The sequence below is a fragment of the Trichophyton rubrum genome (assembly GCF_000151425.1).
Source record: "Trichophyton rubrum CBS 118892 genomic scaffold supercont2.8, whole genome shotgun sequence".
Lineage (NCBI taxonomy): Eukaryota > Fungi > Ascomycota > Eurotiomycetes > Onygenales > Arthrodermataceae > Trichophyton > Trichophyton rubrum.
In genome coordinates, this window is record NW_003456421.1 from 389282 (window position 1) to 415467 (window position 26186).

The 26186-nt window shown below is 48.5% G+C and overlaps 12 protein-coding genes across 12 annotated transcripts; 8 read left to right on the forward strand and 4 right to left on the reverse strand.

The window, feature by feature from the left end:
- Window positions 1–353: 353 nt before the first annotated feature.
- On the forward strand, window positions 354–4212 carry TERG_06654 (IRE protein kinase; the record flags this gene model as incomplete). Its single annotated transcript, XM_003232615.2, has 2 exons — window positions 354–3694; window positions 3759–4212. Exons 1-2 carry the CDS (start codon window positions 696–698, stop codon window positions 4210–4212), a joined length of 3453 nt encoding a protein of 1150 aa, XP_003232663.1. The 5' UTR covers window positions 354–695.
- Window positions 4213–4430: 218 nt separating this feature from the next.
- Window positions 4431–6439, reverse strand: TERG_06655 (uncharacterized protein; the record flags this gene model as incomplete). The annotated part of the gene is made up of 3 exons (XM_047748655.1): window positions 4431–5782; window positions 5922–6299; window positions 6361–6439. The coding sequence occupies 3 exons, from the start codon at window positions 6437–6439 to the stop codon at window positions 4431–4433; spliced, it is 1809 nt and encodes a 602-aa protein (XP_047604642.1).
- A 302-nt stretch (window positions 6440–6741) lies between these two features.
- TERG_06656 (T-complex protein 1 subunit beta) lies at window positions 6742–8536 on the forward strand (the record flags this gene model as incomplete). Its single annotated transcript, XM_003232617.1, has 4 exons — window positions 6742–6744; window positions 6801–6961; window positions 7032–8406; window positions 8477–8536. 4 exons carry the CDS (start codon window positions 6742–6744, stop codon window positions 8534–8536), a joined length of 1599 nt encoding a protein of 532 aa, XP_003232665.1.
- A 318-nt stretch (window positions 8537–8854) lies between these two features.
- On the forward strand, window positions 8855–9499 carry TERG_06657 (uncharacterized protein; the record flags this gene model as incomplete). The annotated part of the gene is made up of 1 exon (XM_003232618.1): window positions 8855–9499. One exon carries the CDS (start codon window positions 8855–8857, stop codon window positions 9497–9499), a length of 645 nt encoding a protein of 214 aa, XP_003232666.1.
- A 521-nt stretch (window positions 9500–10020) lies between these two features.
- TERG_06658 (uncharacterized protein) lies at window positions 10021–11169 on the forward strand (the record flags this gene model as incomplete). The annotated part of the gene is made up of 2 exons (XM_003232619.1): window positions 10021–10320; window positions 10375–11169. The coding sequence occupies 2 exons, from the start codon at window positions 10021–10023 to the stop codon at window positions 11167–11169; spliced, it is 1095 nt and encodes a 364-aa protein (XP_003232667.1).
- A 391-nt stretch (window positions 11170–11560) lies between these two features.
- On the reverse strand, window positions 11561–12638 carry TERG_06659 (uncharacterized protein; the record flags this gene model as incomplete). Its single annotated transcript, XM_003232620.2, has 2 exons — window positions 11561–11734; window positions 11802–12638. 2 exons carry the CDS (start codon window positions 12636–12638, stop codon window positions 11561–11563), a joined length of 1011 nt encoding a protein of 336 aa, XP_003232668.2.
- A 742-nt stretch (window positions 12639–13380) lies between these two features.
- Window positions 13381–16107, forward strand: TERG_06660 (uncharacterized protein; the record flags this gene model as incomplete). Its single annotated transcript, XM_047748656.1, has 5 exons — window positions 13381–13442; window positions 13511–13537; window positions 13638–14797; window positions 14864–15840; window positions 15900–16107. The coding sequence occupies 5 exons, from the start codon at window positions 13381–13383 to the stop codon at window positions 15984–15986; spliced, it is 2313 nt and encodes a 770-aa protein (XP_047604643.1). The 3' UTR covers window positions 15987–16107.
- A 304-nt stretch (window positions 16108–16411) lies between these two features.
- On the forward strand, window positions 16412–17529 carry TERG_06661 (uncharacterized protein; the record flags this gene model as incomplete). The annotated part of the gene is made up of 5 exons (XM_003232622.1): window positions 16412–16418; window positions 16502–16638; window positions 16723–17157; window positions 17226–17279; window positions 17344–17529. 5 exons carry the CDS (start codon window positions 16412–16414, stop codon window positions 17527–17529), a joined length of 819 nt encoding a protein of 272 aa, XP_003232670.1.
- Window positions 17530–17994: 465 nt separating this feature from the next.
- TERG_06662 (eukaryotic translation initiation factor 3 subunit B) lies at window positions 17995–20659 on the forward strand (the record flags this gene model as incomplete). The annotated part of the gene is made up of 4 exons (XM_047748657.1): window positions 17995–18265; window positions 18342–18549; window positions 18631–20167; window positions 20237–20659. 4 exons carry the CDS (start codon window positions 17995–17997, stop codon window positions 20657–20659), a joined length of 2439 nt encoding a protein of 812 aa, XP_047604644.1.
- Window positions 20660–20956: 297 nt separating this feature from the next.
- Window positions 20957–21901, reverse strand: TERG_06663 (uncharacterized protein; the record flags this gene model as incomplete). The annotated part of the gene is made up of 4 exons (XM_003232624.1): window positions 20957–21159; window positions 21221–21338; window positions 21404–21738; window positions 21814–21901. 4 exons carry the CDS (start codon window positions 21899–21901, stop codon window positions 20957–20959), a joined length of 744 nt encoding a protein of 247 aa, XP_003232672.1.
- A 707-nt stretch (window positions 21902–22608) lies between these two features.
- TERG_06664 (uncharacterized protein) lies at window positions 22609–23702 on the forward strand (the record flags this gene model as incomplete). Its single annotated transcript, XM_003232625.1, has 3 exons — window positions 22609–22932; window positions 22997–23091; window positions 23159–23702. The coding sequence occupies 3 exons, from the start codon at window positions 22609–22611 to the stop codon at window positions 23700–23702; spliced, it is 963 nt and encodes a 320-aa protein (XP_003232673.1).
- Window positions 23703–23841: 139 nt separating this feature from the next.
- TERG_06665 (uncharacterized protein) lies at window positions 23842–25480 on the reverse strand (the record flags this gene model as incomplete). Its single annotated transcript, XM_047748658.1, has 5 exons — window positions 23842–24303; window positions 24351–24658; window positions 24890–25016; window positions 25091–25209; window positions 25273–25480. The coding sequence occupies 5 exons, from the start codon at window positions 25478–25480 to the stop codon at window positions 23842–23844; spliced, it is 1224 nt and encodes a 407-aa protein (XP_047604645.1).
- Window positions 25481–26186: the final 706 nt, after the last annotated feature.

Sequence of the window (26186 nt, forward strand, 5' to 3'; positions counted from 1 at the left end):
AGCTCAGATTCTTTATTTTATTTTATTTTATTTTTTTCACGACTCCTCGAAGGCGGCCAAATTCAGCATCGCCAGAAACATCCCACGACCAACGTCAGCTAGCAAGCAGCAGCAAGCAGCAGCAGCAGCTTCAACTGAGCACCGTGTAGGTGGAAAAAGAAAACCCCCTTGTCCCGAACTGAAACTGCGGCCCCATGGCCAGGGCCAACTAACTAGAAGGAAAAAAGAAAGAAAAAGGAAGAAAATCCCCCGAGCTAACGCTCCAAAGCTAGGAAAAACCACAAGCCACTCCCTCTCCAACCGCCGTCCATCGACTGTGTGTTTCCCTCGCTTTCTCTCGACTTCGCCCGCCCGCTCGTTTTGCCGTTCTTTGAAGCAAGGGAGGACGGGGAGCACACTGCATCTCGACCGCCGCTGCGTTTGCCTGCATCCTGATGGCCCCCAGAGCGCCGCTGGATGCTGTCGTATATGTGTCGTCTCCCTCCACCACCCGCAGCGTCATCACCAACGACCGCCAGGACCGCCAGGACTGCCACGACCGAGAGGGCTGTCTGATGGTGGTGTCCTGATACTCGATCTTCCCTTCTTCCTCTCGTCTATCTCGCCCCCGTCGTCCCTTTGCGGACTCGATCTCTGCTGGCACGCCCTCCTCGATACCGCCCGCAGGCTGTCGAACGCCTATACCACAAGAGACGATGATCTGGCGGCTTCGAGGGTCTCGCGCATCAGTCCCCGCGAGCCTCGCCATTCTCTTCCCTCTCCTAGCAGCTCAGCAGCAGTTGCTTCTCTCCCAGGCCGGTGATGTGCCTCTGGCAGCCTCCTTTCGCGGTGCTCCTGCCGATGCCGGCCTGCCCATACCACACTCGATATCTGATCCCATCCGTCCGCCCGTGAGGTCTGATGAGAGCGCCCTTGAAACACTGGCTCTGGCGGCCTCTGGCTCCGCCGTTCGAGCACCTCCTGTCCAGATCAGCAGTCGGAACGACCCGACTCCGCAGCTCCAAGCGCGATCTATACAGGACTGGGAAGTGGAGGACTTTGTCCTGTTGGCGACCGTCGATGGCACAATTCACGCAAGAGACCGGAAGACTGGTGCTCCCCGCTGGGCGCTGGAGGTGCCCAGCAGCCCCATGGTAGAGACCGTCTACCACCGAGCAAATCGCTCGCACTCGGCCAAGGACGCACAGATCGAAGACGATTTTCTCTGGATCGTCGAGCCTAGCCGTGATGGCAATCTATTCATCTACAACAAGGCCCAGAACGGTGGCCTGCAGCGGCTGGGGTTGACCGTTAAGATGCTCGTTGATGAGACCCCTTACTCCGGCGTTGATCCTCCTGTTACCTACACCGCCAGGAAGGAGACTACCCTCTATACCGTTGATGCCAGGACCGGCTCAATCCTCCACATGTTCAGTTCCCGCGGACTCGTGGACCCAGACCAGACTTGTCGGCGGCTCAATGACTTCAAGCCAGCTGGACATGAGTGCAAGTCCGGCGGTAAGCTTACCCTTGGGCGTGTTGAATACACGGTCTCCATTCAGAATACACACACAGGCCAACCCATCTGTACGATCAAGTATGCGGAGTGGACTCCAAACAACCGTGACGTCGACCTCCAGAGCCAGTACTTCAAAACTATGGACGAACGTCACATATACAGCATGCACGACGGGGTCATCTTTGGGTTCGACCACTCGAAGATAGATGGCCGCCGTTATACCCAACGGCTCAGCTCGCCGGTAGCCCGTGTGTTTGACGTTGCTCGTCCCATGTCTTCCGATGAGCCTGACACGCCACTGGCTATCCTTGCGCAGCCTCCATCCACCAACGACTACGGATCGGCGGGTCTTGATAATAGGGAGTCTCGCGTTTTTATAAATTGCACGGAAACAGGTGGCTGGTACGCCATGTCCGAGCTTACTTACCCGCTTGTCACTGGTCGAGCACGTATAGCAGATTGCTACGGTAGGGATTTCTTGTCTCAGGACAGACCAATCACCTCTCTTGATCTCGCACAACAGAAAGCCGTCCTTGTCGGCGTACATTCTCTCACTGAGCCATCAGACCGCTTTCATCCCAATATTCCCAGCATTTCTGGTCCTCCCGCAGAATCCTCCAATGACACTCCCAAGGACATCTCGCGAGAGCCGGAAAAGCTCCCTGCCCCGGCTGGCCCAGGCAGGAACAGCGTCATCATTCGCAAGGGCTGGGACAATGCATTAGATATATTCGTCACTCTCGTTCTGCTATTCATTGGCACTTTTATTTATTACAATACCCAGAATATTCAGGAGCTGATGAAGCACCGTCTTGACCTGAAGAATATTATATCTATACCCGACAATTCGGTCACAACAAGCTCCAAGACAATTGAGCAGAAATCCGCGGATGAACAGACTGAATATCCTACCCTTGTCATCCATCCACCACCTGAGCAGGAAGAGCCAAAAGAGACAGATGAAACGCTCACAGAATCCAGAGTTGAACCAGCACCAGCCGATTCAAAGTCCTCCAACCTACTGACTTCAGAGTCAAATCAAGAAACGCCTTCTAAGGAGTCTCAGACGCCAACTGCGGACGAACCTGCTGAAGCAGAAGATCCCACTGCAAAGACGCCACGAAAGAAAGCCCGTCGCGGGAGAAGAGGTGGTCAGGCACATAAGCGTGGCAAGAAGAACACCCAGGAAAGCGCCGATCCGGATAACCCTCCCAGCCAATCTGGGGGATCCCAGGGTGCTAGGCTCAATTCGCTGTCTGATCTACAGCTAGCTCGCACCCCATCTAACACTGAGGTTATCGACGCCGACGGAGCCATTCGCATTGGCCAGCTGAAAGTATACACCGACAAGGTATTGGGACACGGTAGCCATGGTACAGTTGTCTACAAGGGCAGCTTTGATGGCAGAAACGTCGCCGTTAAACGTCTGCTAGTCGAATTTTACGATATTGCTGCCCATGAGGTAGGCCTGCTTCAGGAAAGTGATGATCATAGCAATGTCATTCGTTACTTTTGCAGGGAACAAACCGCAGGTTTCCTTTACATTGCCTTGGAGCTGTGCCCTGCATCGTTACAGGATATTGTTGAGCGACCCCATAACTTCCCCGAGCTCCTTCAGCACGGTTTAGTCCTACCAGACATCCTCCGCCAGATCACGGCTGGTGTTCGCTATCTCCATTCACTCAAGATTGTCCATCGAGACCTGAAGCCCCAAAATATCCTTGTTGCTGCTCAGAAATCCGCGCGAGGAGTGAACAATTTACGCCTCCTTATATCTGACTTTGGTCTCTGCAAGAAACTCGAAGACAACCAAAGCTCCTTTAGGGCCACAACGGCACATGCTGCAGGAACATCTGGCTGGCGTGCCCCTGAGCTGCTTGTCGATGAGGATCAATCTAATGTCAACCCAGCTTCGTGGGCTAATAATGGCACTTTGGACTCCTCTGAGCCGGCTGTGGTTGATCCGCAGACTAATCGTAGGGCCACAAGAGCCATTGATATCTTCTCCCTTGGCTGCGTGTTCTATTATGTCCTCACTCACGGATGTCATCCATTTGATAAAGATGGCAAATTTATGCGTGAAGCCAACATTGTCAAAGGCCATTACAACCTCGACGAACTCCAACGTCTCGGAAACTACGCTTTCGAGGCAGAAGATCTGATCAGTCGCATGTTATCTGTAGATCCGCGTCTAAGGTAAATTACCCTTTCATCCAACGATAATCCAAACAGGTATACCCTGCTAACATTCACTGCCCAGGCCTGACGCCACTTCAGTCTTAATTCACCCCTTTTTCTGGTCCCTGGCTGAACGGCTCAGTTTCCTCTGCGATGTATCAGATCATTTCGAGTTCGAGCCAAGAGACCCGCCCTCACCAGCTTTGCAATGCCTTGAATCCGTTGCTGAAAATGTCATGTACCCGGACATGGATTTCCTAAAGTTGTTACCCAAGGAATTCAAAGACAGTCTGGGCAAGCAACGCAAATATACCGGCTCGAAGATGCTTGATCTACTGCGTGCACTACGGAATAAGCGTAACCACTATAACGACATGTCGGAACATCTCAAAGCTCATATCGGCGGCCTTCCAGATGGATACTTGAACTTTTGGACGGTTCGGTTCCCAGGATTGCTAATCAACTGCCACTGGGTCATTAGAAAACTCGGTTTGGTTGACTTAGAGAGATTCAAACGATACTTCACTCCGCCATGAATAGCGCAGCTATACCCTATTCTTCTCTCGGGAATTATATATGGATTTGACTTGGAATGTACTTGTAGTTTGGCCTGTGGTTTCCTGAAATGAATTGATGAAATGTGAAATACAGTTATTTCTCTTAATAAATAACGGCCTTTGAAGACTTGTTTTGTTCAGTCCAAATCTTCCATACGTTTCGTTTAATGTTACAAGAACTAATGAAATTGTGGCATCTAGCTGATACTAATGCTGACTATCTTTACATCCTCTTCAGGTTTCTCCTTATGTGTCTTAACGTTCTCGATCTTATGTATCACGTCCATGCCCTTGACCGCCCGACCGAAAATGGTATGATGCCCATCCAACCAAGGTGCCTTCTCCGTTGTGATAAAAAACTGGCTTGCATTGGTGTTTGGCCCTGCATTGGCCATGGAAAGTGTATATGGCTTGTCATGCTTGAGAGATGAAAATTCATCTTCGAACTCCCCTCCCCAGATGGATTCTCCTCCAGTGCCGTCCCCAAGAGGATCACCAGCTTGTATCATAAACTTGCGAATGACACGGTGGAATATGGTGTTGTTATAGTACCCATTCCTCGAATGGGTCACGAAATTTTCGACTGTCTTTGGAGCAACAGAAGGGAAAAGTCGAAGATGGACATCTCCAAGGGTGGTGTGTAAAATTGCGGACGTTCCTGTTTCCGCAGGCTTTGCGGCCGCGGCCGAGTCTGCACCGCCTTTGTCATGTATCGGCTTCTCGTTCTGGATATCTCGCGTTGTTTTTGATATTTCTGTTTCGTTGGTATAGAGATAGAACCTGACCTTGGCAAACCCGGTGGTTATTAGGATCGGGTCGCGCTCTTCAGCTTCTTGAAGAAGTGGATTTGAACTAGCCGCCATAGAAACAGTCACAACTCCTTTCTTCTGCGGCTGGCCTTGATATATTCCGAGGTTCAGGGCTCGGAAAGGCTCGTCTTTTCCAAACACCCTGATGACCCTGTTCGTAAATGTATTTATACATTTTACGCCCAGGATTGAACCATATAATATAAAATGCCCAGACTCATCGAATATCACATTTACCTTGGGGGCTGTGGCAGGGTTCCCAAGTTCGCGTTCTGTAGCCAATCGACGACCAAACTCGACTTCCTCTAGTTTTTGAAGAGCAGTTCCCGCCTGCTGCATCTCTGTCACAGTCTGAATGGACTCATCGTACGATCGGTATAACTTTCCGGAAGCAAAATCGAAGACTCGAACTTGCCTGTCCGGGAACGAGAATGTTGCAAATTGATGACCCGATGGAGATATTGAGATCGATGATGGCAACGATTTTGATTTTTTGAAGATGAAGAGGTCTGTTGATGATTTCAAATCGAAAACGCCTTCTGGTTTGTCAAATGGTTCATCTGGACGCCAGTATTCTACCATTCCTTTATTATCAACAGATATCACGCAATTGAATGCATTGTTAAAGGCCATGGAAATAACGGGCGCTCTGTGTACTGAGTTCAGTTTGTGAAGAGGTGCTGTCTTCTCACATCGGCCGTCGAATATTAATATGGTATTATCTTCCTCGCTTGTCACCGCTAACAAAGGCAAAGACGCTCCTCGTTGGTGTACCCAACATACGCAACTAGGAACAAACTCAAGGTTTAGGACTGCTAGAAGGTCTACATTTCCCGGTTAGCCAAGAGTATCTTGCAAATGAAGAAGATGATTCTATACCGAATGTTATCACATCAAATACTTTCATAGTTTTGTCATCCCCAATGGTTGCAAAACTTCGTCCATCTGATGTCACGCTGACCCCCTTGATCTCCCCCATGTGGGCACGAAACTCCTTCACAAACTCCATACCAACAGCCATTTTCTTCCAAAACTTGACCACGCCATCTATTGAGCTTGTGATGATGAAATCAGTATGTGGTGTCACAGTCACATACGCAAGTTGATCCCGGTGCATCAACGATTTAGAGTATCGTGGAGAAGCTGGAAGGGCCTTGATATAGAGTTTCTCATAGGGCAGTTCTCTCCGCTTTTTCTTCTTCAATGGACCGGAAGGAAGAGCAGGGCCGTAGTCATCGTCAGAGGACGAATTGTCAGCTAGATATTATCAAGTCAATATTAATTCCTGGAGGTACTATGGTTAGCAAGTGAAACTGACCTTCACGTTCGTCTTCTTCCACCTGCGAGTGTAGCCTCACATTGACCGCTTTCTCCGATGATCCTGCAGCTTCAGACATATCTCTAGCTTTAGCCACCAACTCCCAGCTCCCCAAATAAATCGGCCTTGATTGCCCTCTTTCTTTCCTATGTTGTATGAAGCATAAAACTATCTCGACCTTGAGGCTGAGAAAAATAGGTAGCTTTAACATCACGTGATATCCACAATGGACGAGGGCTTATCGCCTGATAACTAAGAAATATAATATTTTGGAGGCACAAGCAGTTGTAGAAAACCAACCAGCTCCGTTACGCCCCTCAACCTTGCTGGAGACCCTATTTGCCCTTGCACTAGCGAAGATATTGTCGTCCAACTACTGCCATGGTATGGACACACCCAGTTTCCCGGTATATTGCCTACTCTATGCTAACCCCACCCAGGCGAATTCTTTTAATAACCCGACACAGATCTTTGGGGAGGATGTCACCGAGGAAAAGGGCGAAAATGCGCGATTGTCAGCCTTCGTGGGTGCCATTGCCGTTGGAGACTTGGTTAAAAGCACTTTAGGTCCAAAGGGCATGGACAAGATCTTGCAATCTGCGTGAGTTGAAAATTAGGCAGAGCTCTTAAGGGGCGCAGCGAGAATTAGGAGGTGCTAATTTATATCACAGCTCAACAGGAGAGATCATGGTGACAAACGATGGAGCTACTATTCTCAAGGCTATTGCGCTTGATAATGCCGCTGCCAAAGTTTTAGTCAATATATCCAAAGTCCAGGATGATGTGGTGGGGGACGGAACAACATCGGTCACAGTCCTGGCTGCAGAACTGCTACGGGAAGCTGAGAAACTTGTTGAAAAAAAAATTCATCCTCAGGTTATCATTGATGGATACCGAATAGCGAGCCGTGCTGCCCTAGAAGCCTTGGAAGCGAGCGCGGTTGACAATAGTGCCGACCCTGTTGCGTTCCGAAAAGACCTCCATGCTATTGCGCGGACCACACTGAGCTCCAAAGTTTTAAGCCAGGATCGAGACCAGTTTGCCAATCTTGCCTGTGATGCAGTGTTGAGGTTAAAAGGGTCTACTGATCTCAGTCATATACAGATAATTAAAAAGGCCGGCGGAAAGCTCTCTGATTCGTACCTCGATGAAGGATTCATTTTGGATAAGAGCATTGGAGTGAATCAGCCCAAGAGGCTTGAAAAGGCAAAGATACTGGTCGCAAATACCGGTATGGATACCGACAAAGTCAAGATCTTTGGTGCTAGAGTCAAGGTAGACTCGACAGGAAAATTGGCCGACCTTGAAAAAGCGGAGAAGGAGAAGATGCGGGCAAAGGTCGAGAGAATCAAGGCCCACGGGATTAACTGCTTTGTCAACCGTCAGCTTATCTACAACTGGCCCGAGCAGCTCTTCACGGACGCTGGCATCGTCTCTATCGAGCATGCTGATTTCGACGGCATTGAGCGTCTCGCTTTGGTCACTGGAGGTGAAATCGCCTCCACCTTTGACCATCCTGACCAAGTCAAGCTCGGTCACTGTGATTTGATCGAAGAAGTAATCATTGGAGAAGATACCCTTATTAAATTCTCTGGTGTTGCTGCTGGCCAGGCTTGCACCATCGTTCTTCGTGGAGCCACTGGACAACTCCTGGACGAAGCTGACCGGTCTCTACACGACGCCCTTGCCGTTCTGTCCCAGACTGTCAAAGAACCCAAGGTTACCCTGGGTGGAGGATGCGCCGAAATGGTTATGGCCAAGGCAGTTGAACATGCTGCTCAAAACACCACCGGAAAGAAGCAGCTAGCAGTGGACGCTTTCGCACAGGCTCTAAAACAACTACCCATTATCCTTGCCGACAACGCCGGTCTTGACTCGAGCGATCTTGTCACAAGACTTCGACAAGCCATCAACAAGGGCCTGACCAGCTCCGGTTTAGACCTTCTCACCCCTGGGGGAGGTATTGCCAACATGCGCGAACTTGGTGTCGTGGAGAGTTACAAACTCAAGCACGCCGTTGTCTCGTCGGCTTCTGAAGCTGCTGAGGTTAGTTAAAACCCATCCTCTGCCGTAGCTAATATTTTCTTGTTCATTTCTAACTGAGATCTCTCTTTAGCTACTTTTACGGGTTGACAACATTATTCGCAGCGCTCCTCGCAGGAGAGACCGTCACTGAGCGGCCATAGGAATGGAAAAGTTACTTCTCGAGTCCAATGTGGTTAAAATTTTACTTCCATAGAATACACACACCTGCCTGAAATGAATAGGCAGCGGTTAAACCTCTAGCGGTTGAAACTAATGCATCCACTTAATATCACCTCGTCGTATGCATGTAGATAAAAATACTATCGGTCGTATGATATTAACGTTAAATCCTCAACATCGCCAGCACTTTGAGCAGGCTTCAGCTTTTCACCGAGATCCAAGTCCCGCGTAAGGCTCTCCAAATTTCCGCAACCCCCAGCTGGAGTAGGTGAGAGAAGGGCCAGATAGTATGAGCTCAAGTCACTGCTTAGCATCCGGCATATTCAAGGCCCTTTCCACCGACTCTCGACCATGGAATCTCACTCGCAGGCTCAAAAGCGATAACCATCGGGACATGCAAGGGGAACTCAAGGGGACGGCAACGTTCAAACCAGCTTGCAATGGAAGGTCCGGCATCCCAAATGACCTTGTATATGAGGAGCAAGGAGAGATGCGAGACCCATCAGGCCGTAACTCGACGAGGATGAAATGGTCACGCAGATATATGTGGCGGCTATCAGATTCCAGCCTGAGCGTATGGTTCGTCAAGGTCAACATGGAATCCAGCAAAGAAAGCGCACAAGATGGTCAGACTGAGGACCTGCCGGACTATATCTTTCATCAACTACGGTTTATGGATGAAGATGAAGGGGAAAAGGGTGACCTCGAGGTGACAGACCTGGTCCCGCCAGCAACCGCCTCAGACGAAGGAGAGACCGCGGTCCTTTTTGCCCGTGGAAGCCATCTCTGCATCAAGGACAACTACGAGACCACTTATGCCTTTCGAGTTTCAAAAGGCTGCTTCGGCTGTATACATAACTGGGCAAGTAGCCATGTGGTCGAAGGCCCGAAAAAGAGCCAGCGAATTGTGAATATGTATACCAGGGCACCCTGAATGGCACTCAAGCATACCCTTTATCATGTTAAAAAGACTAGACGAAAGCATGTTTACCATATTTTCATACCATATGGCCCTTTGAATTCTGATTTGGCATCTGGCAGATATCCTTCTGATCTTTCAATTTATATACCATTGCGCCTCCCATTTGACATCACCCAGAGCAACCACAGCCTGACTTTTCTTTTACTTTCCAGCTCCTACTATATTTCAAACGAGAGAAGAAGAATTCAAGCATAGTAGCTTCGTCTATATAGTACCAAAAAAAGAAGAGGCTGGGGGCTTCTCACCTTTCAGTGTTGTTTGACTGCCCGCCTCCCTTTTATTCTCTCTCTCTGTGCTTGACTTGAGCTTCACCTCTTTCTTCTCCTTCCTTCCTCCCACCATCAACCTTCTTCGGCTGCTTTACTCGCTGAGACCTTGCAAATACTTCAAATATCCTGGGTCTTAGTTTGCTATCGCCTTCTTGTTTGGCTCAGATCTCCCCAGAGCAGTGAATCTCTGTACAAAGAGCAGCCATGATGTGGAAGTCAAGTCTCTTTGACGGCTCTAATGGCGAAACCACTGCAGTTCGCGCTAATGATGCGAGCTCTCCTTACCTTCTCGATGACTTGGATGCCTTCGAGTCGTGTCTCAGTAGTATGGGTAGCATGGGGAGCACCAAGGAGAACGCAGTTACGCCTCTGACTCCTGTTACCATCAAGTCATCCTTCGACCTCAACGAGACATTGGTGGATGGAGTAGGCTCGGTGGATGACCTTATTCACCATCGTGGAAGGGGCAACAGCTTGGATAATACTGATTCTGATGACGATGAGGTATGTGGCATCTTCAGCACTGGAATTGCACTCTGTTATTAACGATGTCTGTAGTTCTTCACCTCGAGCTCCTCTCCTCCTACGCCTGCAAAAGCTTTGCCCTGGGACGGTTATATCTCTTGGACTGATACGCTGGCAAATACTGATTTCAGCAAGTTGGAAGGAAGGTTTTCAGGATTCGGGTCTCGTTCAGAACTCATTTCTCATGGCCTAGTTTATACCCCCCGGTTTGATGATAAAGATGCCTATCGCACTGTCTTCCTCACTAAGCTCCCCTTGGATGTGGATATGAGGACATTGCTCTCTGCTATCCGAGGAGGGGCTGTGTACTCAGCGCATATCATGAACATGCAGGAGTATGCAGGGTACCACATGGGAGTTGTGTCCTTTGTTCGAGGCAAGGATGCTTCTGCCTACGTCAACTTTGCGACCAATCACGGCGTATACTTCAATGATGCCAGAGTTGATGTCTACCTCTCCAAGACTCCTACATACCCAATCCCTAAGACCATGCATCAAAACATCATAGATCAGCTCTATTCCCGTTGCTTGGTGATTCGAGGAGACCGGGACCCCAAACGCTACAGCTACATAGCAAAGAATCTTAAAAACAAAATGCGCCTTGACTTTGAGATGGGAGACAGAATGACTGAGAATGCTGACGAAACTGAGGTCAAAGTCCAGTTCAGCTCAATTCGAGCTGCTGATGCTGCCTATGGAATTCTTAGATCTCTCTTGAGGGAATGTACTGTTGGATTTTCTCCGGACCCGTGTGCCCGACCTCTTCCCGGCACCAGGGAGGACGAGGAATCAGAGGATGGGTGCAGCATTGGGTGTGCCGACCCTTAGATATAAGGCAGGAAGAAAGAAAAAAAAATCATTTTTCAGGGAAGAATAATAATGGAGGGCGATGCATGGGGAGAGTTGCGTTTAAACAAGTACAGTCAAATAGACAACTATCAAGCTCGTTTCTATCAAGGAGTGTGATAAGGCGCCTGTAGCTTGTAAAAGAATGGAATTATCCTGGTACAATGAATGCGGAGCAGGGAATTGGCCGATATTTAAAGATTATACAGATTTTGTCCACTCTTCCCGGAACCCGGGTGGAACAATGGGGCCTGCAAAGGCTCAAATACATGTGTGAAGGTAAATAAAAAATCATAATTGGTGCCTATAAGGGAGATATTGAGCCAAATCATAATCAATGACAGCACATATAGGTTATAACCAGCCCAGTGGCCTAAACAAATCTTCGCTTTTTCCGGTTGTACGCTCGTTGGTCTTTGAGCCACTGTCGGTATCCCTGGACGCTGCCGATCTTCTCCCCGTAGTAGTCAGGCACAGGGTTAGCAAACGAATTGGCGGAGGGGTCAACGCGGAAGCGTTTTATTCTGTCGTAGAACTCTTTCTCTTTCTATTTTATTGATTAGCCAAATCAATGTAAAGGAATGGTTTCACGGAAAGAGAGTATCGGTACATACAATAGCAACTGCACTCTTATACTTCCGGTAAACTAGTCCCCAAAGGCCATTACCCAAGAATGGACCAGCCAACCAGCCCAATGCGCCCGAGGCAGCGGTCGCCAGGCCAAGTACGATCAATGGGTCGAAGCCCATAATTTGTGCACCTAAACTCTCCAGATTTTGCGTAGCTAGAATCTGGCCCCCAGCCGCAGTGGTTGTGAATGCAGCAAGAACGGAAGAAATTAGAGAGTACTTCCGGCGGGAGGCACGGAGCTGGAAAAAGGTGTTCCAGTCAAGCTTCACTGGGGTATTGGAAGTGCCGGTGGGATGGCTACTGGACGAGGCAGCTTGAGTAGATGTGGAAGAATTTCGTCGTGATTCGGGGCAAGACTGTGAGCTTCGGATAGTTGATAGGAGGGTAGGGCTGTTGGCAGACGATGAGCTATAGTTTCCTCTGCATGTGTTTGAGAACGAATTTGCTGGATGCATTGGAGATCTGCGTGTTGTAGTGTAGCTTGAAGCTCGCATGGGCTGTTGCTTGAGTGATGATTGCGGTGCTGACCGGCGGCATGGTTGATGCTGGTAGCTTGTCATTGAAAATGGGGCGCTTGCGCCGGTGGCCAAGGGCGACCAAGCATTTGAAAGCCTGCCACCTAGGACAGCCGTGCGGACTGGCGTATTCATGGCTGTGTGATGCTTCAAACTGGTGGTGAAGTTGATGCTCGCAAAGTTCTCGACGTCTTTTTGCCCAAAAGCAGCATTTCGTCTTGCCAAGATTTTTGCTGAGCTAAGCGGCCCCGGCGTTAAAGTCACATGATATGTATCTGGAGAAATATAGGCCCGGGGAATATACATCGATTACTAAGCAAACGGCATTTCCTCCTAGACTATAAGCTGGGTGGTGACCTTTTATAAATCATTCCACTATATCTTAGGCAACCAGTCGAAAATTAGAGCACTTATATTATATTCTTTGCGGAGCGAATAGTTTGACAGGACTTTGATTACTAATAGTCTTTTCGGTTGGCTCCCCACTCGGTGGGCCTAATTTATCACGTGATATAAAAAGCAAGGGTTGACGGGAAACCGTGACAAAGACGGAAGCTGGATACGAAAAGGATCCAAGCCATCGATTGACACCAGGCTGTGCCATTTGGACGGTGACAGGCTTTTCAGTCCACATATATTCACCGAACACCAAGTTCCTGCTCTTTTATGGCTGAAAAAGGCACATCAGCTGCCTTGGTAACTCCTTTACTTCCTGCGCCAGGCACCCCCTCCTTTGTACCCCGAATCCCAGGGCTAGGAGAAGCTGGAAAAAAAAAATAACAGCCTTGGGGCGGCTGAAGTCCCTCATGACAATAATGATTTGTTTCGTTATTACATATACCACTGCTCAACTACCCTCACGATGCCAGGCTAGGCAATGATGCATCTAGTACTGTGCTCTTCTCCTTATGTTAGGCGGACGGGCAAGTCTCCATGGAATTGATGGTATAGGCACGAAGATAAGAAAGTTAACATTCAAACTGAAACATCCGGATTGATTACATCGATTGAGGAATATAAAGGGGAAAAAGCAAACAAATAAAGGGAGATGCCTCGCCCGAAGAAGCCAGGTGCTCCGGAGCCCAAGAGGAGAAGTAGGAAAGGCTGTTGGTATGTCACTCTCTACATCTAGTTTATATCGTCAAACTCAAGTTGTAGTCTAATTATCTAGATAATAGGCCATGCAAATCTCGAAAGGTTAAGTGGTAAGTTCAGACTTGTTTCATGGAAGCCTAGCATACAAATCGACTCTTATTGTATCAGGCAGCCATATATAAACTTGAATGCTGATTACATGCAATAAAGTGGTGAAGAAAAACCATCTTGTATCAATTGCAAAAGGCAAGGTGACAAGTGCGATTATAGCATTCGGTTAAACTGGGAAGGCCGTGCAAGGAAGCGAGCCGCTGCAGAAGATACTGGACTTAATAGCGAGTCGATACCATCACCATTATCACCGGCCACTCCCAACTTAGCAAGGGATGGGGCAAGTGGCTCCCCAGCTTCCTCTGTAAAGCACGTATTCATGCCTCTACAGCAATATCTAGGACCACATTTGGATACTAAACAGCAGTCAGATCATGGCGAGGTCCTTTCAGAACCATTTGGTAGCCCTATCATCCCAGTTAATGATAGTCAGCCACTATCGGGGCTAAGTGCTTGCCTACCTAGAACATCAGTGGACCTAGCATGGCTGCCGTACACACCAAAATCTAGTTCGTATGCTTCATCAGGGCAGTCTACCTCTCCGTCACATCATCAGAAAATCACTGCTGGGGAGAGTTGTGAAGTTACCTCACCCAGTTCCTCTACCCTTGTCCAGCATGTTGACCCTCAACATTTATCAACGACGGCTCATACCAACTATATACCCACAGCTAATAATACTGGCATATTTCGTGCTTCTGAACTGGCCATTAGAGAGTCTCTAGCGTCTTGCATGGCGGAGGATACATTACTGCAGTTTCCATTAGCTTCAAACACAAGTTGTGTAAACACGCCTGCAGACATGCATCGTGTTTCGGTCAGCTCTTTGCTATCAATACCTTCCGGGCCGGACCCACGCGATGGAAGAAGTTATGGATTAGACTGTGGTCAACCCGATCTAGACGTGCATAGAGATGCTGAACTTTTAGCTAGTTTGCGTGATACATCCACGGGTGGTATAAACAACCTCAAAGCCATTCAATATCAGAAAGCTTCTAGCAGTACGGCTACACCATCCTCTTCACAAGAGGATATATCCGCCGGAGTTTATCGAAGCGTGACTACTGTCTTTTCTAAAGGAGGCTATTATGCCAAACCCGTCCCTATACTTATACCACGCTTATTATCCCCATTACCACCCACCTTACTTGAAAGCCCAATAAACATGCTGTACTTTCACCATTTCATAAATCATACAGCGCGGATTCTGGTGCCTCACGACTGCTATTTAAATCCGTTCGCTACGGTCCTACCTGCAAGTATGCTTAGTTTCTTTCATACATTTTATTTTCTTACAAAATGGCAGCACTAATAAGCATATGCAGTGGCAATTGAAGACGAGAATATTCTAAACCTCTTGCTGGCGTACTCAGCGAGCCATAGATCACGACTTTTGGGCCATGCAGAACCGTATACACGAATAGCCCGATGGACTAGCGGCGTTTTCCCATCACTCCGCCACGCACTTGGTGATCCGCAAAGAAGGACCTCTGCTGCCACATTAGCTACGGCGATCATGCTTGTCTCCCTGAAAGTTATATCGCCTAGCACATTTGAAGTCCCCATCCGGTGGGAGACCCACTTGATGACGGCTCGGGAGATATTTTTAACACGTCAAAAGACCGACCCGGAGCATTTCACTGGGAAGGTAAATACGTTTCTGCATCGCTGGCTTGTATATCTTGACCTCTTCGGTAGTCTTTCATCTAGACGCGCTGAAGCGCCGTTATTTAACGGCACATATTGGCCCCTTGATACCGCAACGGAATATCCAAAGAAAGCCATTGACCAGGAGTTTGAGGTAGACTGCTTTACTGGTTTTACTCCCCGATGTTGTTCATTACTAGCGCGGCTAAGTGCACTGACGCATCAATGCGACAACGTACGAGTAGATCCAGCCGGACGACTCTTCACAAGCTGGAACCCACCCGCATCTGTGCTAGCGAAAGCTGAACGGCTGCTTCAAGACATGGAAGACGCAGGTCCTGAACGTAGGTCGACGCCCATGACACACCATGGGAAGCCGGTAGATCATGGCATGGCTGCAATGGACGAGGCGTATCGACTTGCCGGGATGATCCACCTCCATCGAAGGGTGTTGGGTCGTGAAACCTCAGACCCCATCGTTATAGATTTAGTAGATGCACTCTTCGACTCTCTAGATCAAGTTTCTCGTGGCGGACAAGAAGAAGTGTGCATACTGTTCCCGCTGTTCACTGCTGGGTGCGAGAGCCAAAATGAGGACCAGCGACAGCAAGTGAGCGAGCGCGTCCAGGGATTTGAGAGCGTTGGCATGAAACAGGTGAGTCCTGGTGAACTTACTACTCATCACTCAGCGCTTCTAACTGCCTCTAACTATAGATACGAGGAGCAAGAAAGCTCATGCAAAAGTCCTGGCGGGTAGGCCTGCCGTGGAATGTTCTTGCCGACGGCGAGTTCCTAGCATGATAGCCACGTAACCTAAGCTGTACATATATTTTATTTTTTCCTGTTTTATATATTTTGCGTTTACTCATCAGATATCCATCTATTGGATATATGAGGCTGCACCTAGCCGCCGACGTGCATCTTGTCTGATGCTCCCGTCCGGATGGCGCGCTATTATTAGATCCGTGGCGGCTAATGCAGCGCATCTCGCGTCTTTTCGCCCCGCCAGCCGCGCTAAATAAAGGCTTCTCCGGCTGCTTCATCCGGTCAACTACATCATTCTCCCATCCTCCTGGTTCTGCTCTAAAGTCCGCCTTCATCCTGTTCTTTTGCATACAACAGCGCTTACTTACGTCGCTTAGCTTTGTCCATATACTTTCATAGATACTCTGCCTGTCTTGTTTTTCTTTGCTACTGCGCAGTGTCTCTCATTGAGCATTGTCAACATGGAATGTGAGAGCTCTTTCTCTCACCTTATTGCCGTTGAAAGGATTGATTACGAGCTAACAACTTTCACCCTGGTTCCATAAATATAGTGTCACCCGATGTGAAAGCTTCTTATGCTACCATAATTGATTCTATTCTGGCTAGCAGCGATCTTACAACCATATCAGAAAAGCGAATTCGCAGGGGCTTGCAGGAAACTACCGGCCATGACCTAACACCTTATAAGGTCGGTGGTTACCCTAGATTCCAGGGCCCCTATCTTTCCCTGTATTACTGCCAAACTAGCAAGCTGGTATTGACAGCTACATAGGCTACCCTCAAGGAACTGATCATGGAGCGTTTCGACATGTTTGCCGAGCAGTCCAACGCCGTCGCAGTCCAACCGCAGCCCGTCACCTCCTCCGTACCCGTTGCTAACGGTAACTCCCTGCCTTCGCCGCCGCAGAAGCGCAGCGCGGACCCGGAAGGCATACCAGATGTAACTGATTCCTCGCCTCCTCCAGTAAAGAAGCGAAAAGACGACGTGGTAGACTCGGACGCTGCCTATGCAGCGAAATTACAGGCAGAGGAGAATCTACGTGCCCGGACAACACGTGGCGCCAACTCAAGGAAGACCGGAGTAGTCAAGAAGAAACGAAAGAACACCTCCAAAACTGCGAAAAAAGTGAAAGCGTCCGATGATTCAGACGTAGATGGTTCTGGTGCGGAAAATAAAAAGGAAGTGAATCGCACGGGCGGTTTTCATGTATGCAACTTCGTACCATGTCGTCAAACCCATGTATCCAGGGCTGCTATTGACAATCTTGACTACAGAAACCACTAGCGCTCTCACCTGCGCTATCCGCTTTACTTGGAGGCGAAGTGACTGTGAGCACTTATATCTCTTTTCGTGCTGTTGTTTAACTCTCCCGATACTAATGTGGGCGCATAGCTGTCGAGACCTCAGACGGTGAAAAAGGTCTGGGAGTACATCCGTGAACATGAGCTTCAGGATCCAAATGACCGTCGCCAGATCCGATGCGACGACCTCATGCGCCCCGTTTTCAAACAGGATCGCATACACATGTTTACCATGACAAAGGTACTCAATCAAAATCTCTATGACCCGGAGGAATGATTTGTCGGTCCCATAATTTTACTATCCCCGTTACATCTGCCCTCCCAGCGTTATAACCATTTATGATAACGACCATGTACTTCCCCTGGAGGTCTGCTTGTTCCCTCCTCTCCCTTCTGCTCTCTCCTCTTCTCCCCTTTTCTTTTGTTATTGCTCGCATCAGCAGTCTAGCGATGACTTATCCGAATTCTGCGAAATTTCTGTCTCTTTTCTTGTCCTCCCCTTATTCCCCACCATCCATCTATCTTTTGAACTGGGCGTCAGTGGTGCATTCTATAGGAGATATCTTGTAACTAGCTCGGAGTTTGCGGTAACCTCAATGAAACAGAACAACTTCTCCTTAGTCCCAACGTTGCTACCGTCCTTCGAATTTGCTCTCCATCTCCAGCTTCTCTACTCCGTACTATCTATCGTCTTCGTCAATGTCCTCGTCGTCGCCGTCTGTCTGTGTTGCTGGCTCTTTACATGCCGCGAGTCGACTGCATCGACCTGGAACTTGTACCGTGCTGCGCTAATCCCGATGTGGAATGGCCCACACAACGTTCTTTTGCAACTTTTTTTCGTCCACATAAAAATATCAGATTTCTTCCTCCACCACGAACTTCGTCGTCGCTTTGCTTTGCCTGTCAACTTATCCCGCCGCCGCTTGCGAGACGCGAGATCACCACAATGTCGACGTTCGATACCTTGACCGAGCAGGACCTCCAGCAGGATGAAGTCGAGATCGATTTCTCAGGCATGCCCGCACACATCCCACTCCAAAAAAGAACCTAGTTGAAGAAGCTGAACTAACAGCTGTTGTTTGTGTGCAGATTTAAAGGCTGAATTCGAAGTCCGACTGGAAGAAGGACTCGATACCTTCGTCGTTTTCGATGGACTCCCAATCGTCTCTGAAGATAATAAGGCGAAGTTGATTAAGTTTTTATTAAAGAAAATAAAGAAGGATGGCCCCTCATCGAGCAACATCGACCCGAACCGCCAGATTTTCCTACCCATGAATGAGAATGGAATGTCCGAAGGGTAAGGCTTGTTGTATGGGCTGAACAAGGGGAAGGTTGTATGGTACATGGCTAATTTGGGTTATTTTTCCCTTGCTTACAGTTTCGCTTTTGTTGAATATGACACCCCCGAGGAAGCCTTTGCTGCCATAAAGAGTCTTCATGGAACCCCTCTGGATAAGAAGCACACCCTGGCAGTCAACAAGCTCACTGATATAGACCGGTATGGACGTGAAGGCCGGATAGACGATGAATACAAACCTCCCAAGATCGAACCGTTCCAGGAAAAAGAGCACCTTCGATCATGGCTGGGCGACCCCAATGCCCGCGATCAGTTCGCAATGTACCGCGGTGACAAAGTCGGTGTGTTTTGGAATATGAAGAAGGACCCTCCAGAGAATGTTGTCGACCGGGATCACTGGACCCAGCTTTTTGTACAGTGGTCTCCCATGGGTACATACCTTGCTTCCGTACATCCACAAGGTATTCAACTCTGGGGAGGTCCCCAATTCAGCAAACAAAAACAGTTCCCTCATCCTTTCGTCCAGCTTGTGGAGTTCTCGCCCCGGGAAAACTACCTTACCACATGGTCTAGCCGCCCGATACAAATAGAGGGAGCACCTGGTGTTTTGTCGTATGATGAAGACGGCAAGAATATAATCATTTGGAATATTACCACCGGAAAGCCTCTCCGATCCTTCGTCAGCCATGACCTAACTGCCCCTGCCGGCGCCGATGATGCTGCTGCTCAAAAGAAGAAAGTACAGTGGCCTGCATTTAAATGGTCAGCGGATGAGAAATATGTTGCTCGTATGCTTCAGCACCAGTCCATATCTGTCTACGAGCTACCTCGTATGAACCTTCTTGACAAGACCGTAGTCAAGATTGAAGGTGTTATGGATTTCGAATGGTCCCCTGCTACTGTACAAAGGGAAGGTGTCAAACGCTATGAGCAGCTTTTCAGCTTTTGGACTCCTGAAATTGGAAGCAACCCTGCCAAGGTTGGTTTGATGAGCATACCCTCAAAGGAGATCGTTCGTACACGAAATCTTTTCAATGTCTCCGATGTGAAGCTACACTGGCAATCCCAGGGTGCCTACGTTTGCGTCAAGGTTGACAGGCACTCCAAGTCCAAGAAATCCATGGCTACTAATTTGGAAATCTTCCGAGTGAAAGAAAAGGGCGTGCCAGTCGAGGTTGTTGACTCACTAAAGGACACTGTCATAAATTTTGCTTGGGAACCCAAGGGTGATCGATTTGTCCTCATCACAACTGGCGAGGCCATCGCGGGCTCTGCTGTTGCTCCAAAGACTGCCGTTTCTTTCTTTTGCCCCGAGAAGGTGAAAGGTGGCGCTATCGGTAACTTCAAACTCATCCGCACCATTGAGAAGAAGACGAGCAATGGAATCTACTGGTCTCCCAAGGGCCGATTCGTTGTCGTCGCTACCGTGCATTCACAGCAGAACTTTGACCTTGATTTCTGGGATTTGGACTTTGAGGGTGAGAAGCCAGAGAGTGAGAAAGATCTTTCGGCCAATCTACAGCTCATGAAGACTGTCGACCACTTTGGTGTGACTGATGTTGACTGGGACCCAACTGGTCGATACGTTGTCTCCAGCGCCTCTGTCTGGACACACTCGGTATGTATACGCTGACGCAAAACATTTTTTACTTCATCTCGATGAAGGCCATAGCTAACCTATAAATAGCTTGAAAACGGCTATAATATTCACACCTTCTCCGGTACAACATTAGCCGAACACCCCACTGAGAAGTTCAAGCAACTCCTCTGGCGCCCGCGACCTCCAACATTCCTTTCAAAGGAAGAGCAAAAACAAGTCCGCAAGAACCTCCGCGAATATTCTCGCGAATTCGACGAAGAAGACAAGTACGCCGTCGATATTGCCAACACCGCCATAGTCGAGATGAGAAAGAGGGTCCTTAGCGAATGGACTGCCTGGCTCAGAAAGGAGAAGCAAATGATTCTCGAAGAAAGAGAAGATCTTGGTCTGTCTCCCAACCCAGATGATGACATCGTTGCTCAACCCAGTATCACTGCCGCTGAGGGCGATACAGTGGTAGAGGAGATTGTCGAGGAGATCATCGAAGAAACTGAAGAGATCATCAGTTAATTGCATGCATTTGCTGTCTTTGTGTTTTCCATCGAGTTTGCTTTTTTTACTTTTCTTCTCATTTCGACACTAATCCTTTTCTATTATATCATGTCATGTCATGTCTTTTTGTACGGTTACGTCGAAATGAGAGGCGCAGGAAGGACAGAAAAGGGCGGAATACCTTTGAAGGTTTCTGATACATTTGTTTATTCGGCCAGATACATCTATGGTTGCAATGAATCATCATAGAGATTTCACCCCTTTTTCTTTGTTAACTTATATCATTCAGTTATGACATTCATGGCTGATAACCCGTCACAGGTATTGGCCAAACCATGCCAGTGCCTGGGCCAGGGCCTGCTCCTTTGCAAACATGATATCCGGTTTAGACAGGTCGCCACGAACGGCAAATCCATGGGACACTCCTCCATAGAGAGTGATCTGGTACGGCTGCTTTGTTTTTGCCAGGATCTCCTCAGACTCATGACGCAATGCGGTGGTTAGGATCTCGTCAATTTCTAGACAACCAAATACCTGTCAGAAGCGACTATGCATGCAAGTCAGAACTGGAAAACGTACCTGCTGCTGCGATGGATAGTGGTCCTTTGATAGCAGATAGCTCTTCCCTCGAGACGAAAGATGGGTGTGCCGTGAATCCAGCGTCCAGCTTTCCATCTTTCAAAAATCGGCATACATACTACAGAAAGCCGTCAGGATCATTAGATTCATACTCAAAGCCATACAGTTATCTTCCTTTCATACCTTTCCACCGAAGCAATACCCAACACCCCCGAGCCTTTCAATTCCATGTTCCTCTCGCAGCATCTTGATAGTAGACTCGATGACGGGGTCAACAGCATCGGTGCCATACTTTGCAAACCACGCCTGACGATCAAATCCAGAATTTGGCTCGAACACAGCAGGCGTGAGTCTATCACCACGGAAAAGGTCTGGAATCACCGTGAGATAGCCTTGGGACGCCATGTAGTCAGCAAGGAGCTGGGAATTGGTGCGAATGCCCATAACGTCTGAGAGGATGACTATCGCCTTGCCGGCCTTCTTGCAAAATTCCTTGGGATAAGAAAAGTAGACGTCGACTATGGCCTGGTTAGTTTGATATTTCGTCTATTACTAGTAGTGATGTAGAGGTATAGAATAGATGAGGTACTTACGGTCTCCCATCTTCTTTGTCTCCCCCGTAGCAGTGCCTTCATGGATGAAGCCTCTGATACAGCATTCTCCTGGTGGGTTGGACGCCATTTTGAACAGCTCGAATGGTTAACCTTGTCGAATATGTCAGCTATGAAATGGATGAAAGAAATTGAAATCAGTTGCTCCCTTTCTCCTGTATATATACCTAAGCTCGATAGTCCTCTTCGTCGGGCGAAACCACCGGAGATATAAGTCTTTAACTCCATCCATGGGCCTCCCCGCCAGGCCGGCCTTAGGCTGCCGCCGTAGAACACGCACATCCTCTGCAGGAGGTGACGATATCGCACTTCCGGCCTTGAATACGAGATTCAGGAACATTCCTTCGCCCTCTTTTTTAAAGCTCCCCGTGGTGGTCCAGGGTTTGCATGCTAAGCTCTTCCTCGATCCTTCGAGTCCTTCGACGGCATCAAAAGTTGGCCCGACTCGGTAACTTTTCGGGCCACAGAACTAGTTGAGCTCGCTTCAGACATCCGGAACACTGACAGCTAACTGTGAAATGTCCCCGAGGCTTTGAAATCGAAGGTCCACAGCTCGCGGTGGCCATGGAGCAACTTACATGTCCGCTACGGCGACATTTTATAGACAGTCATTGTTGTGCCTGCAATAGATAACTATTTACCATGGAGGAAGCTGCTATAAAAGATAACTACCATGCCGCCCACCAACAGCTGGCATCATCAACCAGCAGTTGAAAATTCATTGAATGCGCTATTCTTCACTCTCGATTAAAACCAAGATACCCAGCTCGATATACGATGAACAGCCCAGTCAAGTACCTGGTGACCGGCGCATCCAGCGGTCTGGGGGGTTCTGTTCTGGCTACGCTATATAAAAACGTCCCTGACCCTTCGCAGATTGCAGCTGCATCCTCCAGGCTTGAGACGAGCCAAAAACTCCAGCAGGATTATCCTGGGATCCAATTTCGACGACTCGACTACAATGATCCAAAGTCGCTTGTAGAGTCCCTGGCCGGTGTCGAACGTTTCTTCTTCGTCTCCAGCCCTGAAGTGAACACCGAGAAAAGGAACAAGCAGCATGAACGAGTAGTTAAGGCCTCTGTCGAAGCAAAAGTCGGCCATGTATGTTATTTACCGGCTTGGATAATAATTATCATCTTTTGTGCTAACAGGGTTTTTATGCTAGGTATATTACTCCAGTCTTGCGTTTGGGGGTTATGGTTACGAGTCCCAGGCTTCTGTCCAAAAAGCTCACTTGGTGACTGAAAAGCTTTTAGCTGAGTACGTACTCTACTCTGGGCGCTCTTATGCTGAGTAAATTGGGTATTCTGACCGTAACTACATCTAGGTCTGGGTTGTCTTATACCTCTGTCCGTGAAGGAGTGTATATCGATGCCTTCCCTGTGTTTGTATTCTGGTATCCAAATACAACTACCATATATCTCTCTGGCGACGGCCCTGTTGCCTTTGCTTCTCGAGATGAACTGGGTGAAGCCACTGCTCAACTCATGCTACGTGATCCAGAGGGCTTGAACCTGAAGAATAACATTGCCCTACTCACCGGGCCACGAACTTACAAGCTAACGGATGTCATCAATGCTGTGTCTGAGGCTACGGGCAGGCAACTTGAGATCAAATGCGTGTCAAAGGATGAATTCCCTCGCATTATGGCCTTGGAGGATGCCAGAGAAGGTAGAGGGCGGAAACCAGAAGCCTTCTTCAGGAGTTGGCAAAGCCTTGTGGAGTCTATGGAAAAAGGGGATACTGCAACTGTGGACCCCTTGATGGGCGAGTTATTAGGAAGACAGCCGCGAGATGCTCTAAAGTATGTGAACAAACTGGTAAAAGATGGAGCAGATATGGGGGGATATACATGGCATCAAAATTATTGAATGGGAGTAGTCTCCCGATTTATTATGCAAGTACAAGAAGATAAAAATTAGACATTAATGTCCCCCCTAAGACCAAAGTTATTGTGAGCTATGCAAAAGAGCTCAGCTCAATCCCCCTCTGAGCGAGTATGCATTGAAGTCAACGTTGAGTACTGGAAGTCCATGGAGTCCACTCCCCAGCAAGCCAGCGGTTGAGAAAGTCCAAGGCATTCTCAGGCTGGTCATATGGAACCCTGTGGCCAGCCTTAAAGATCTGGAGGAAAGCAAGGCCATTGTGATACTTGACACGACCCAGTGGCCATTTGTTAAAGCTATTATAAACAACGCTGAGTTTCTTGTGCTTGAAGATAGGGCGCCCAGGCCACCGGAGAGCCTCTGTCCATTTTTTGACGCCGAGCCAGTTGCAGATATAGTCATCTTCACCAGCATAGACAAGAACATTGATTTTCTTCAAAATCCTGGGGATCTTACGGTGGAAGGGCTGGTTGTAGTCTCCCTGGGTGAAGAACTGGCTGCTTATCCGACTGTTGCACCCTTCGAAATGTGAGACTTCAGCACCGATAGCATGCTGAACATGGCGCTGGTTGAGGTACTTGGCGATCTAGCCTAGGATAGGAGACCAGAGGTCTTTAGGGTCTTCGCAGCGACCACGATATCATAGATGCTCTGGCCGGTCTGGGAATATGGGCGAACGAGAGCGTCCTTACAGAACTTGGCACCATTAACACAAGTAGCAGTATCTGTAGGCTTGTCATAGCAGCGCTTGATTTCTTTCTGGCATTCTAGAACGGCAGCCTCCATAGCTTTGTAGGTAGGCTGATCCAAGACAGCACTGTACCCGCCCTTTCTGCAGGCCATGAACGGATAGGATGCGAACTGGGTGTAAGGGTCGGTCATGCCGTTTCCAATCAGGACAGACTTCAACTTGATGTAGGACTTTTGTTTCAGGATGTCTGCTGCATATACTGGAATTTAGTGACCGGCATAAGACTCTCCTGCGATATGGAAGTCGTGGATGGCATATTGAGGAAATTGCTTGAAGAACAGGGTCAAGAAACCATAGACATCCTTTGAGGCCGATGGGGTGTTCAAGGAACCTGATTTACCGTAAGAGAATCCAACGTTGACGTTGACGGGTTGGTCCAAGAAAATTATGGAAGCCTCGTTATTTCAGGAGTGAGGATTACGGGTGAGCGTGAGGTCCTTAGCAACTCTGGCCGATCCCAACTCCATGAATAAGCTGCTCATGGATGAGCATCCTGGACCACCGTTCAACCAGAGAATAACAGAGTCGTATTGTGGATCACGTCGAGACTCAAAGAACCTTGGACACCAGGACGTTAGTAGGTACTCTACCATAAAGCAGGTAAGTATTAAGGATCACATACGGAAGAAAGGTGCTGGCCACTCTTGTTATTGTCTAGATAGCCACTGTATTGCGTGACGTCGTTGACACCGAGGGAGCTGGGGTCCACGGTCTTGAATCTCATGTCGTACTCCTCGATACCTGAGGGCTTGTCTTTTCCTTCTTCGACTCAAAGAGCATTGACGGATTTTCCCGAAACCTTACCGTCCCACTTGTCATCAGACTTGCGTTGATGATCTGGAGGAGGCTTGAAGTAATCCTCCAATTTTGCACCGGGTACTTCCCCCTTGATAGCGTCCCAGATTCCCTTCTCCTTGCCTTGCAGCATCTCCTCCGTGATGGAACGAGATTCATAGGAAGCCACCGAAGTAGTAACAGCTCCCACAAGGAGCAGTGAGAGAAGGCCCTTCATAACTGGTTGATCAATGCGGCATGTAAAGATAATAGTGTAGAAGAAGGATGATATGGCAGAGTAGTTTGCTATGAACTACATGGACGTCTGCATGGCCTTTTATCGAGGGAGAGAGGGCCATTCTTATATTCTTGGGCTTGGATGTCTTGAGTAATGACTGTAGCAACGTCCTAAAGATACCATATCCACAACAAAAGATATCGGAAGTTGATATGTCGATCAACTGACAAGCTATAGGATAATGGACTCAAGAGGATTGCGTTCTCACTAGCTGAGGCTTGTTCAATCCGCATCAAAGGGTATGAGCAGATTGGTTGGAGCTACCACGGCCCGAATATAAAATTTCGAAATCCATATCACAATGACGTTGGGGCGTATATGCAGCACCAGAGAATAGAAATCTCCGGCCTTGCCTCCTTGGTAACAATGGTATTTATTATGGTAGGGAGTGGTAAAAGTCTTCCGCAGTGAGAGTGAGGATATAAATTGGATTAACGAAGTAGCTCATTGAGCGTCTGCTTCACGCTCTCCGCAGAGAAAAAGGAAGAAAGAGTACTTGCAAGTCAGGGTGACAGCGTGGGCTCTAGCATCCAGAGTAGACCGAACGTTTCCCCTGAGCCTATCCTTCTGGAGAGGAAAGAAGTCCAGGGCGTGCCTGGTATGCAGAACTCGAGGCGAACCAACGCCAGCTCAATCGCAGTAGTCC